The sequence below is a fragment of the Lates calcarifer genome, linkage group LG13, assembly GCF_001640805.2.
Source record: "Lates calcarifer isolate ASB-BC8 linkage group LG13, TLL_Latcal_v3, whole genome shotgun sequence".
Taxonomy (NCBI): Eukaryota; Metazoa; Chordata; class Actinopteri; family Centropomidae; genus Lates; species Lates calcarifer.
Genome location: NC_066845.1, coordinates 10338578 through 10351490, shown reverse-complemented (window position 1 = coordinate 10351490; position 12913 = coordinate 10338578). Strand labels below are relative to the sequence as shown.

General features: G+C 45.6%; 1 protein-coding gene across 2 annotated transcripts; it reads right to left on the bottom strand.

The window, feature by feature from the left end:
* Positions 1-679: 679 nt before the first annotated feature.
* On the bottom strand, positions 680-12875 carry si:ch211-225b11.4 (thyroid adenoma-associated protein homolog). 2 transcript variants are annotated; one of them, XM_018669230.2, is made up of 31 exons: positions 12605-12875; positions 12291-12471; positions 12119-12205; positions 12008-12035; positions 11779-11927; positions 11564-11686; positions 11340-11460; positions 10986-11131; positions 10811-10895; positions 10597-10733; positions 10144-10341; positions 9328-10057; positions 9045-9197; positions 8757-8866; positions 8506-8666; positions 8248-8417; positions 7985-8149; positions 7733-7881; positions 7486-7623; positions 7296-7400; positions 7021-7221; positions 6787-6937; positions 6400-6652; positions 5996-6232; positions 5661-5865; positions 4879-5067; positions 3974-4221; positions 3692-3862; positions 3343-3609; positions 3058-3260; positions 680-2954 (listed from the first exon to the last, which is right to left on the bottom strand). In XM_018669230.2, the coding sequence occupies exons 1-31, from the start codon at positions 12724-12726 to the stop codon at positions 2707-2709; spliced, it is 5631 nt and encodes a 1876-aa protein (XP_018524746.1). In that variant the 5' UTR covers positions 12727-12875; the 3' UTR covers positions 680-2706. The 2 variants fall into 2 exon arrangements, with proteins under 2 accessions (XP_018524746.1, XP_018524745.1); XM_018669229.2 differs by having other exon boundaries at positions 3962-4221; positions 12605-12872.
* Positions 12876-12913: the final 38 nt, after the last annotated feature.

Here is a 12913-nt window from a genome sequence, read left to right as displayed (position 1 = left end):
TCAGTCAATGTTCACTAAGCCACTTTTCAAATAGATGCTTACCCAGTTTTCAGGCAATTACTAGAGCAAACACACAGCATCTGTGTGGCACTCTCTCTCATCACGCTCTCGCTCATTCAGGGGGTTACAGGGGGCAGGAGCCTCTCCCAGCATGCACTGGGTGAAACCATAAATCACTAGACCAGTAAAGGGTTGAACGCATCTGGGAGTGGGCCAGATAATACCTGTAGAGCCCCTTTCCATCACAAAAAGGAAAATGATATAAAGTTAATTGTGGCTAAGAAATTACCTGCATTAAGTCAAAAGAACCTTTCATGTTTTTCTTTTGTGGGCAGAAATGAACTTCCATAACTCTTTAAGTCCAAATTTAGATTTTTTTGTCTCATAATTTTGACTTCCTATGAGCAGTTTTATTTTTATCATGACAAACTTTTTTGAAATGTACTTCTAAATCTACCTAAACTGAGCTGAAGGTGATTCAGTGAAGTTGCTGAGGGCCAAAGTTGGGCAACAATTTGATTTGAGACTTAAATTGGGACTGTAATAATGTTTGGGAGAGTAGTTCAGTACCCTTGGCCTGCAGAATGCTTTAATAGGAATTTCAAGCTTTGCAAAAGCTTTGGAAAATAAAACTGCCGGAAATTGCAGAGAGACAAACATTTTTGGCGGAATAACAACCTCAATAGTACATTTTATTATATTCAGCATCAACAGTTCTTTATAAAAAAAAATCTAATTACACAGTTAAATTGACAAAAAACCTGCTTTTGAAATGGATTTAATTCCCTTTGTTAAAAAAAAAATATTTCTTTAAGAGTCATCCAACAGTGGAAAAACACTTTCATGCTCCAAATGGTTCACACGTCTGTATGCATGTACACACATACACACACCAAGTACAAGTGGTTTTACCTACTTGGCCTTGTTCCCTGTTGCCATAGTTAATCATTTAATTAGCAGGATGCAGGCGTACTGAGAGTCCAGCACTCTCAGTAACGACAGCAAAGGCTTTTATTAAGCCAGGTGGTCATTTCACAGTTTTATACACAATTCGACCTCAGGAAATTTCCAACCCTGCTCACCTCCTAAACTCGCTTCTCAGACTTTCGAGGCAGGTCAAGGCAGGAGACATAATATTGCACACATTGTTCAAATAGTCTGAATAAAAGGTAATATGTCTTTTCATTAAAATTAAGCCTTTGTTTTCTGGCATGTTGACAAGCTGTCGAGACCTTGAGCCACATGTTTTTCTTGTCTTTGTCTTGAAGTAGAGCAAAGTTCAAGCCCTCATTTGAACTTTTAAAGAGTCTGTGCTATGAAGCGTTGTCTTAAATTGCTAATGAATCCATGAAACTAAGACACATTTGTGATTTTGTCTGATAATAGCAGTCATTTTTCATCACTTAATACATACTGTAGCTGTGTCATAATTAAAAACTTTGGGAGGATTCTCGATAAAACGATGTGTTGTCAACAAGGACCACCTGTAGCGTTCCTTGAGGCACATGTTAATCTCATAGAGCTGTGCACAGCAGGTGTTAATTCCGGCGTGGGTCGTAAGGAAATGCATTGCACAAGCTTTATGTATGAATCATCAGTAAGCTTGATGTCATAGCAGTTGCATAATCAGGATGCTCACGAGCACAATGCATCACGCATACACAATGGCAAACTTAACCTAAATAGAGGTAACGTATTTGCATATAGAGTTAGGTGAAAAAAAAAAGAAAAGATAACTGTAACTCTGCTGGTTTACAGTCAGATGTTGATGAACTGGTTGTTAGGAAACTGTCTGTTCAGAGAATTGAATTACCTCTGACAATACAATATCCTTAGGAAATAAAAGTTGTGAGGATACAACAATAAAAACTTTCATCTATATTTCTAATTCAAGTCATTGTCTAATATGGCCAACCATAGCATGCGCTATCTTTTTCATGTCATTGTTTGTCTATTGCTGAGAGCCGCCCATCTCAAACAGAAGCAGCAGGGCTGTCTGGTGATGCAAGACTGCTTTAGTGTGTGGTCCGTTGCGGGGCAACCGCCAGCTCTCTATCAGATCCAGTCAATCATTTTCAGCCCTCATGTGGTTGGAAAATGGACACTTATCCAGGCAGAAGGCCTCTAATGGAGCATTAAACCGTACACTATATTCCCCCGCTGGGCACCAAGCAGCCAATTTCTCCAGATGCTGTTGCATTACATCACTGCATCAGTCTAAGGCTGAGACATGGCAAACAACTTACAGCAATAGAGAATGGGAGCACTGCTCTGGGAGTAAGAATGAGCGCATTGCTTGAGGTGATGGTGATCACAAAGACAGACCTGGGGATATGCTGGTGGCTGTATTTCTGAATAAAAACCTTTATTCTAAAAAAAAAAAAAAAAGAATAAAACTCAAGAAAATGTACAAGCACTGTAGCAAAGACAGGCCTCTGGAGTTTCTAACTGTTTTGCTACACCGTCCTCCTCATTTGCACATGCCCAGAGGGTCTGCTCTCTATGTAGGTAATATGATGATAGATACAAGCCTCACCCACTTACATAACTCAGCCTGCCAAGTACTCGAGTACTGCAGCATCAGCAGTTGCAATATTCATTCAGGGCTTGAGTCGCACATGTAGATGTCATCAGGTAATTTTATCCCCGGGCCACATCTGCCAAGATGCTGCTCGCTGAGTGTACGAAATAAGCTCCTCCGTTCCATCACAGCGGCAGCTCTCCAGCCACGGCAGCTATTAAGGCAGGGGCAAAGTGGACACCGTTCTCACTGAGCAGACTGCAGACTTCTTGTAGAGTCGTGCGCAGGGATGAAGGATCGCAGAGGTGTCGTGCGTCGTCGGACGTTTTCAACAGTTGGAGGAGGAAGGCAGCCCTGGTGAACAGGCTGCACAGGGTGCTGTGGAAATGGGGGTCCATGAGGAGAGCCAGCCAGGCCGGGGTCAACGTCTCCCCTTTGGAGAGAATAAATAACCCCACTGTAACATGTAAAATTCTCAATATATCACTTATGAATTTGTCAAACATATTCTGACATTCAGATTGACAATGTGGTACCTGGCTGGAGGTCTTTGCACACTGCAAGGCTGTCTGCCACCTGTGCAGCACTCTGCTCTGCCCATGCTCTCAGGCTCTGTGCCAAAGCAGAGGATTCAGAGTGTTTTTCAGCCATCTGCAGCAGGCGAGGCAGCACATGTGCCGACATGACAGAGGGCTCTGCGAACACATTGGCCTCATCCTGCTCGTACAGGCTGGAACACCTGAGTAAGAGAGCCATAATAACAGTTAAGCAAAACCCAGTCTAGGTTTGTAAAAGTGTACTGACGCAGAGAGGTGACATACCCCATCTCCGAGGCCTCTCTCAGCACAGATCTGAGGTCAGACTGAGGCAGGTGACTCAGCAGCACCTCCAATGTGCCGGGGCCATCGAAGCATTCCTCCAGCAGCAGGCCCAGCAGTTGGGGCAGAGCCCGGTTGACCTGCATGAGGTAGACCCTCCTCCGACTGTCTCCTCCTCTCGCATGGTGCAACATGGAGGTAAAACAAGCCGCTTTCATCCTCACCTGCTGGTTTTGGTCTTGCAGCAGGTAAAGGCCCGTGTCAATCAACCTAAAGCCAGAAAGATTCAACATTTTGAACTTCTGTTCCTAAGAGTGTTATGACCTGATACACTGTTTCACTTTCAGTATACCTGATCATGACCTCAGGCAGAGTGCTGTGTTTGTTCAGGCTGTGGCTCATTAGTGGGACTCCAGCCACGCACAGAGCTTCAGCACACGCCATTCTGAGCACCTCAGGAGCGTCTGGTGACCGGTGGCGTTCCAAGATGCTACACCAGCGCAGGAGCACAGACATCTTTGTGCTAATTTGCACAAAAATGAGAAGAAGGTTAGAGCTGCTGGTAGGTATGTGACTCTATAACGAAGCAAAATCAAAAAAAGCCAATTAAGTGTGTAAAAACCTGGAGTCTGACCACTGGGAAAGCAGCAGACTAGCAGCACACAGAGCCTGGGACAGAAACTCTGGCCCGCCTCGCTGGTCCTCAAGGTCCCCAAGCAACAAATCCAGACACTCAGGCAGAACCGGCTCCTCCAGTGGGGCCCACTGAGGAAGATGCTGGGGTAAAGAAGAGTCGCCTCCGGCCATTACTGCCACCAGGGCTGCGAGGTAGGTCCTGCGGTACTCCACACTGTGGCTCAACAATGCCTCCTTCAGGTTTGACTGGAGACACAGAGCATTAGAACAGCACTTTAACATACTCTGACAAATCATCAGTGTGCTTTTAAGTACCAACCACACATACCCTGACTGGACCTCATTAGGCATCATAAAAGAAATGTACAATTTAAAATTGGCATATCATAAAAAACAGAAGTCTTGGAAGTCTAACTCTAGCACAGCTAAATGACGTCATAAGAGTTAACAACTGATGTAACTTAAATGAAGAGACACCACATGAACAGTCGTCCCTATCTTTACCACTGTCTGTAGATCAGTTAAACACTAAACAGGACATACATGGGATGGCTCAAGTGGGTGGTCTAGATAATGTAACAATGTGGAGTTTATCTAAATGATCTACATAAACTTCAACACAGTAAATAATAAAATGGACAGATATCCTCAGTTTGACTGTGCTTAAGTTTCCTTGGTTACAGACTATAATAGCTTATATACACACCCTTTTTTTATGTGAGAGGGAAAAGAGATCTCCAGACAGATTGCAGTCTCCGATGGCATTATAGTTAAGCCTATCTTTGCTTCCTCAATTTCCTCACATTGTGCTCTGAGAGGGCCGTTATGCCGAAAGCTGTTGAACTGGTTTTTGGAAAGTTTGTTTTCTTCGTGTTGAAGTCTGGGGAACATATTGTGTCTCACCTGCAACACCCTCTGGATCACCTCTTTCAAGATGGTTTGCTGCAAACTCCGCCCATCTACCACCCACGCAACCAATGAGAGCCTCAGATCTGGGCTTACAGCGGAGAAGCTGTTCCAGATTTGGCGTGCCCAGTTTAGATCTGCACATAGAAAGTGGATGGCTTGTTGATGGAAGGATGACAAACCAACCTGCAAGAGATGACATAGATAGAGCATTAGAAAAAATGCTGTTGGCTGAGTGTTAAAGAGGACTTACAGTACAGCTACTGTAGCCATATCCATAGCACTATAGATCCACAAATGCAGTCATACAACCACGACCAGTGGTTTTACACTGTCTGAGCTTTGAAAGGAATAATGTGCAGTAAATGCATCATTTAAAGCCCGACATCATCTCTCCTCTCTGTAGTATCTGTAGAGCATTCCTCTAAACTGCCAGTATATTATAATTAGACTAGAGCAACATCCTAAATGTCCCTATGGATAAGTCTGTAGGACCATGGGTATTTTTCTGTAACAGTAAAAATCTTGACTAAATAGGAAGCAATTTGTTTTAAAGTTCAGAAAAGCTTATAAGGTTTTATACATTATGAGTTTAAAGCTCTAAAAATCAGTTAATCTCATTCATCAGGGCTTGTGTGTGTTGCTAAATCCTAGCTGGTATGCATAAATAAGTAAATAATAACATCCCGTTTTTCCCTATAGGGCACCGCTTGCTTAAAACCAGTGAGAAGAGCACAAACAAAACAGCACAGGGATGTGGTGGGATGTGCGTTACGGACCTGAAGTCCTGTTTGGGGTGTCTGGAGGTCATGCATGAGTGAGTCACTGAGCTTTGACAGGTAGGTCTCACAGCAGAATCTTCTTAGTGTGTCTGCCACTCCGAGGTAGACCGCTCTCACCAGAGGGCAGCGTTGAGCGTCAGTCACCAGCCACAGCGACGCATCCACTCTGCTCAGAACCTCAGACAGGGCAGCTGAAGGGGCACTGCAAACACAGAGAGAGAAACACACGGCAGGATTTCAAAGCCTGACGGTGTCTGACGAATGAATAAACCAGGCATTTTAAAAGCCTGAGAGTGTGTGATGAATCATTAAACAGCTCTTTTAAGTCTCACCTGTCAGTGCAAAGAGCTCTCTCCAGGATAGCTTTGATCTGCAGCAGCTGTCCGTGGAGACGGTTGTGACAGCAGCGATTCTGTGGACTGGGCAGTTGAGCCGTCAGCTTGACGAGGATGCTCATGTACTCTGAGGGGGGAGTCATGGCAACCAAAGCCTTAGAGGCCATCACTCTCACACTGTAGATAGGACTGGCAGACAGCTGAAGTAAAGGGGGCAGGAAGTCTGACAAAGTTCTGGAAAGAAAGAGAACCAGAGATTCCTTTAATCAGTGGTCCCCTGTCACACAATTAAAGCAAAAAAAAAAATGTTTATTCGAGTTCTACATAAACATCAAAACTAGTTTAAAGCTAGTTTCTTTGCTATGTTCCAAACTGTGTCATGATAAGTAAGCAGCAATCACTCTGTTGAGTCTTGGACACCAGGCTGGAGTTGGGCTAACAGAGTGAGGACAGGGTAGAGCGAGGGTTGGAGGTGTAGCTTGGCCTCGTCAGGTCCACCCTGGAGGTCTTGTGCTGCCCCTCTCAGCTCGCCTAGGAGGAAGGGCTGGAGCGCTGGGTAGTGGAAGAAGAAAGCAGCGGGGGACATGCCGTGCTGGGTAGGGCAGCCGTCCTCGCTGCTGGGCCGCTGGCCGAGCATTCGTGAGCACAGAGAACCTGGAAACAGGATGATCAATTAGTCAAAAGACAGAAAATTATTCTTTTTCAGAATATGAGCCTTAGGTCCTGGTGCAATCCTTCATATTGTAAATACAGACTAAAGTAAAGCTCCTAATGTGCCTTTGTCTTACTGTAAAGTTGCAGTGCAGCATTCCTCATAGCCCAGCAGGGAGAGCTGAGCAGAGTGAGTGACAAGATGGCTACAGCAGGAGCAAACTGAAGGACAGCTACTCCTAGACCTGAGCCACGCACCAGGGCCTGCAGAGTGTGAACCGCACACACCTGTAAGGGAGAGGACAATGACGTGACCACATCTGGTTACTGCAAAGACAGATGTCCTGAATCTTGTCGGCGTGTCTGCAAACCTGTGGCAGGTCCAGCGTTTGGTCCCAGTTCTCGGGCAGAGGCGTCTTGGCCGTCTCCAGTAAGGTCTGCATACTGTGAGCTAACAGCGGCCTTGCTTTACTGGCCTCCTCTGCCGACACAACGCACAGAATGAGCATGGGCAACCCTGCAGCCCGCCTGGTCACAGACGTAGAACGCGGGCACTGCACAACCTGTAATCCCTATAGACAGAGAGGAGACTGAAAGTCAGCATCTCCACTCACAAATTCATTCACCAGCATGTATCTCTACTCACTTGTTTCAGCATATGGGCTGGGATATCCCTAAGCTCTGGATCATTGCTGCTCAACAGAGAGGCACAGAACTTGGTGAAGCCTACGCAGCATCCCTCTACTGCCCCCTGGTGAAGAGAAATATGATTTTCAAAAAGGATGATAGTTTGGGAGATTTAGACTTAAAGCCTCTAAATGGATTTATAAACATACCCAGTGACGACATTTGAGAAGAATATTCTTGAATACTTTTGATGCTCTTTTTAGATCCTCTTTTCCTAGAAGGCACTTGCTGGGTTTGGATTCCGAGAGAATTCTCTCCACCAGAGAACCTAAAAAGATTCCTATTTCCTAAAAAGAAAACATGAAATTAAGTAACACACAAGCAGCAAAAATCAGGTTTTTGCCACTTTCCTAAATGTGGTTGTGCATCTAACTGGTGTATCCGGTTCTGTTTTACCTTGAGGGAGACCCAGCAGCAGGTGAGAACGAGGCTGTGCTCTTCAGACAGCAGAACACACTCCTCTCCGTCCGCTTGGCCTCCTCCAGATGTTTGGGCTATCAGTGAGCTGATGGCGTTTCCCATGTCGCAAAAAGAAGGCGGGGCATCTAAGGCAAAGGAGAGTGATTTAGTGCGTGGCATCATAAATAAATGGGAAATGTGCTGCACTTCATCCCCAAATCAGTATTGTTTCTGCAGGTTGCTCCATACCCTCCTCAGTGGCACAAGCATCCTGGCCTCCATACAGGACTCCCAGCAGCAGCACAGAGATGCTTTCCAGCAAGCCCAGCACCTCCACGGTCAGACTGTGGTCAAGTGTGTCATAGACGCTGCTGCCTGCCTCAAGCATGCACTTCTGAAGGGCACTTACAACACCTGGAGCAGAATTCACGACAGGATTTAAAAGAACTGAAAAATGTTTTCTAAGGCTCAACATAATTTATATAAACAGTGATACAGATCTCAAGTCTCACCATGTATGGGCTTGGCTCTGGCAGCAAGCATCATGTCAGTCTTAGCTGTCAGATAATGCTCCTCCAGCTCCTTCACCAGGAATCTGACCATGCAGGAAGCCTTGGGGTCACTTCCACCGCTGACAGTGATGTCACTGTTCAGTCTGCAGTCCTCAGGCTGGTCTTGTGATCTATGGATAGAACAACCAGTAGCCGCTAATCCCTCGCATCTAAAGCAGGTGTGACTATGAGCAAGGGTATGCAGAAGGCGAGGCTTACTTCTGAAGGAGGACCTTCATCATCAGCGCTCCCATCTGAGCCTCCTGCACCCGAGGGCTGCGCAGAAGCTGTTTGGTTCGCGTGAGCAGCACTGCAGCGATATCACCAGGAAAACTGGGTGGGAAAAATCTCAACAATAACCCAGCTGCGAGCTCACGAATCTGTAGAAGAAAAAAAAATTCCTGTATCTATTCTATCTTTGATTTTAACTATATAAAAGTAATATGAGTTGCAAGTTAAGGCAGCTTTACCTCATTTGTAGAATCTTCTAAACAGCTGATGAGGACCAGCTGTTTACTCCTGCAGAAGAAATCCCACTGTCCTCTTTGTGTGGCACACTTAATAAGAGACCCCATATTTGCTGCAGACAAAATTTCATGCCACTCATTTAAATTCCGATACAAAAGAGTTGAAACTAAAACATATAACATGAAGTATCCATAGATCCAAATATATGCACCACGTAGTATTGTTTTGAATAAATTTGTTTTGGGCGTTTTTTGCCAACATTTTCCAATCACTGGTTTTTCCAAACTGACCTGGAGGTTGTCCCTTCTTTTTGTCTGGGTTCCAGGTGTCTGTGCAGGTCTCCAGCACTGCAGACAGCAACAGCAGCGCAGTCTTCTTCCTCTGATAATTATGTCCCGGCGCCAGATAGCTGTATGGAAGCTGACCCAACCATTCCACAAACCCTAAATGAAATAAAGAAAAGGTTTTGATGAACAGAAAATATATCCCCCTATACTATAAACATCTGTACGGTAGAACAGTCTTTTGTTGTTGATATAAAACAGCAGCTCAACTATCAGTTGATTATCTCACCTATTCCCTGCTCCAGTAACTCCTGTGCCCTCTCTGAGTCGGTCATATCTCCTTTCTTTTTGCCCTTCTGTCCTCTGACCTGTGCCAAGCAGCCGTCTCTGATACGAACAAGAAACCTCTTCACTCCAGCCTGAAAATGCTGGCGAAAAGGTGACGACTCACAGTTCAGGTTCTGAGGAATAAACAGCTTCATTATTGACATCTCCTCTGTGGTTGGAGTGTCTTTGGTTTTGGGGCTGCAGCAGAGGAGGTTGAGAGCGGCGAGGCGGACTTTGTCATCCGCAGACCCCAGAGCCAGCTGGAGGGTTTCAAGGGTGGAGCCGCCTCGCAGAGCCCAGGGGGAGCCTCCGGTCGTGGCTCGATAAGAGCTTGCGATGCAGGCCCAGGCGTGGAGGTGGCCTGGGGCGTACGGGTCCAGAGAGGCCAACAGGTGATCCACAGAGGAGGGGAAGACTTGAAAGGTGCAGGGTAATAAGTGCGTCGCGCTGTTGTTCTGCAGAAGAGTCACGTCAGACGTCAGCGCCTTGTGAAGGACTGGCCGCCAGCGTTTTGCCCACTGATCGGCCAGATCCAGCTCCGAGTGTGAATCAGACTTTTGCAAGCCGGTGCTTAGCTCTCTCCTCTGCTGCTGGATCAGACACTTGTACAGCTCTGATCCACATGGTGAGAGGTGATTGGTTGACAAGCACTTCAGGAGATGACTGGGTATTTCAGCGTACTGATCCAGCACCTGATTGATTAAAGAAACATCCATCAAAGTCATCATGACCACTACTAACTACACTGTTATACACTGTAATGATGTGTAATCCTCACCGTGCCAGTACCCAGGTACGGCAGTAGGGCACAAAGGCGATGATATTTGGCTTTGGATTCCCAAGGCAGTTTGATTATTCGCTGAAGTAGAGTGAAGTAAAGAGTCTTCTTTGTGTCACAAAACTGCTCACAGTCCATCTCATAGAGGTCCAGCAGCAGACAAAAGGCACTGCGTGCAAACTCTGACACACCTTCCACCTGCCGGTGCATAATAAGACAGATGTCAGAGAGGAAACCTGGCAGCACTGTGTCCTTAAGTTATCTTAGAAGATAATATGAGGTCCAACATGTGACATGGTTTGTTTCCCGATGCTTGGTTGTGCCTTTCAATATATGGCAATATCCTGTGTTATTTGGCCATCCATTGAGTTTATAAAGTCAAATAATACCCTTGTAAGTAAATGTTTTTTTTAGGTTTTTGAATTGGAATATAATCATGTTAATCTGACTCACTGGGCTTTCTGCATTGGTCCAGATAATGTGAATGAGCTGTTGCTGCAGGCTGCTGTCGTCAGGTAGAAGCCGGACGCCCGTCATCTTCCAGATATCAGCCAGACATTCTTTAACTTTCTTCAGCCACAGCGTTAACACTGCAACAAAATGTTATATCTGAGCAGATGATATCACCATTTACGCACACGAGCAAAACAACCTGGACGTTACCCACCTTCGAAGGCAAAGTAGTGGCAATCCAGCTTCGCCTCGCACAAAGCAAAGACCAGAGGAAACAAACCTTTCAGCAGCAAACACGTCTAAAAAGAAGGAAAAAGGAGGAGACGGTGTTGAGAGCGAGCAGAGCAAAAGTAAAAACATGTTTTTGATGCGAGCTTCAGTAGATTTACTTCTGTGGTGTCCGCATGCGAACTGAGCAAGATGTGAGGTCGACAGCAGGTCAGGAGGCCCCTGCTCACAGCCAGCCTCCCCACTCCGTCCTTTCCTGCAGGGGCGCACTGTACCTGGAGAGCACCGACAGTCAGCGGCCAGGGCTCTGAGAAATCACAGGAATAACAACTACTCTGTGAAGAAACTCTGGGTATTCACACTCAGTTGTAGAATTTATAGTGTATCTAACATTTATGCTTTTTGTGGACAAAATAAACATGGAGAAAAAAATGGGACACGGGCACATACCTGGGTCAAATACCAAACTTTGATGTGCTCAGATTATTTGTCCTGTGGTTTTGGTAGTTACCTACCTGAGTCAGAGACATGTAGCAGACTCCAGGCAGCAGCTCCTCCAGCTCTGCTCTCTGATGCTGTGTTGATCAGCATGGCCACAGCAGTGCCTGCCAAAAGACGAGTGTCCCTGTTGCAGCACTGCAAGACACAACACTGACTGATAAGAAGAAACAAAGATAATAACTGAACAGACATCTACTATTTGAATAAGTCACTCTGAAGTACTCAGTTAATACAAAACCTGTCCGAGTGTTATGTCCATGAGAGCCTGCAGGATCTTCTGCACTGTTGGATCCCCACGCTCCTTGTCCCACACCAGAGGAGCCACTTCACCGGACAACAGCTGAAATGTTTGCAAGCACACCTGCAGAGATCACAGTTCTCAGGTCAGCAACCGAAATCACACGGCAAGTCTCCGATGAATGCTTTGGATGAGGCGCACCGCTCTACGTGTACCTTGACAGCAGCATAACACATCGGCCCATCTCTCAGGGATTCTTGTTGCAACACAACAGGGAACAACTCGGACACTTTCTTCAGCAAGGACAGGTATGACCCTCGCAACACCTCACGACCAGCAGTGCTGTCTTCCAGGAACATGCAGGCTAAAAAATAAGTTGATATCAACTTAGATATGAAATTAGCAACACAGTGTAATAACATATCATATATAGTCAGCACCAACCTCTCTGCAGATCCTCAAAAGACAAGATCTGAAACAAATACAAGGTAAAATTTATCCACAGTGCCTCTACATGAATATGCAACATACACAATCAAAATGAGAGCTCTGTACCTGCTCAGCGTGGACCATGGAGTGCAAACATTCATGGGTTTCTCTATAAACCAACAGGTGGTCCACCTTTGCCAAATGTTGCAACATCTGCAGAGCAAATGTGAAGTTTCAGTGAGATTCCATTTTGTCGTGAGCATTGTGCAGTGAAGAAACACACTACAGCAGGGCTGACCTGGTCCACTTTACGGCAGGCTGTGGAGATGTTGACCACCTGCAGCTGCACGGACATGAGGAGTCTAACAAGAAGCAGGAGATGACTCTCCTCTAAACCACCAAGCTGTGCCTCTGGAATCTGTCTCAGCAGCTGGGCAGCCTCCTCTAAACAGCGCTCCTTACATCTTTTCACACCGGTTCTGTTCATGCAAGCATCATTATTCATTACCACACTTTGTTTTTATTTATTTATTTTTTTTAAAGCGACACATACTTATAATAGTATATGCAGGACATAAATAGTTCCCAAACATGCTGGAGTTAGTCACCAACCTGGAGGATTCAGACAGTTTCTCACAGAAGAGCCTGAGTGTCTGAATGACATTTTCAGCTGCTTGATGCTCGGTGATCACACAGTCTTGAAGACTTGTCATCAGCTCTTCAAACGACAACATTGTTTCACAGATCCCCCTGAACAGACTTCTGCTGCTGTCAGACACATTGACAACACGCTGGTACGGCTGGTCACGTGATATGACTCTAATTCAGCGGTCAGATGTAGAGTTACAGAGACATGTTGCCACCTAGCGGCTGGAGTCCGCAGGTTTTCAGTTTTTCAAACGTATCAAGGACACATAAAAA

Bases quoted from the DNA above. Each gene is read 5' to 3' on its own strand.
- si:ch211-225b11.4 (XM_018669229.2), bottom strand. From the start codon at position 12,726: ATGTTGTCGTTTGAAGAGCTGATGACAAGTCTTCAAGACTGTGTGATC. The intron at 6,938-7,020 runs GTTTGCAGACAC...TCTCCCTTACAG, and splicing joins AAACGCTGGACCTGCCACAG to GTGTGTGCGGTTCACACTCT. The intron at 2,955-3,057 runs GTACCACATTGT...TTCTCTCCAAAG, and splicing joins GTGCAAAGACCTCCAGCCAG to GGGAGACGTTGACCCCGGCC.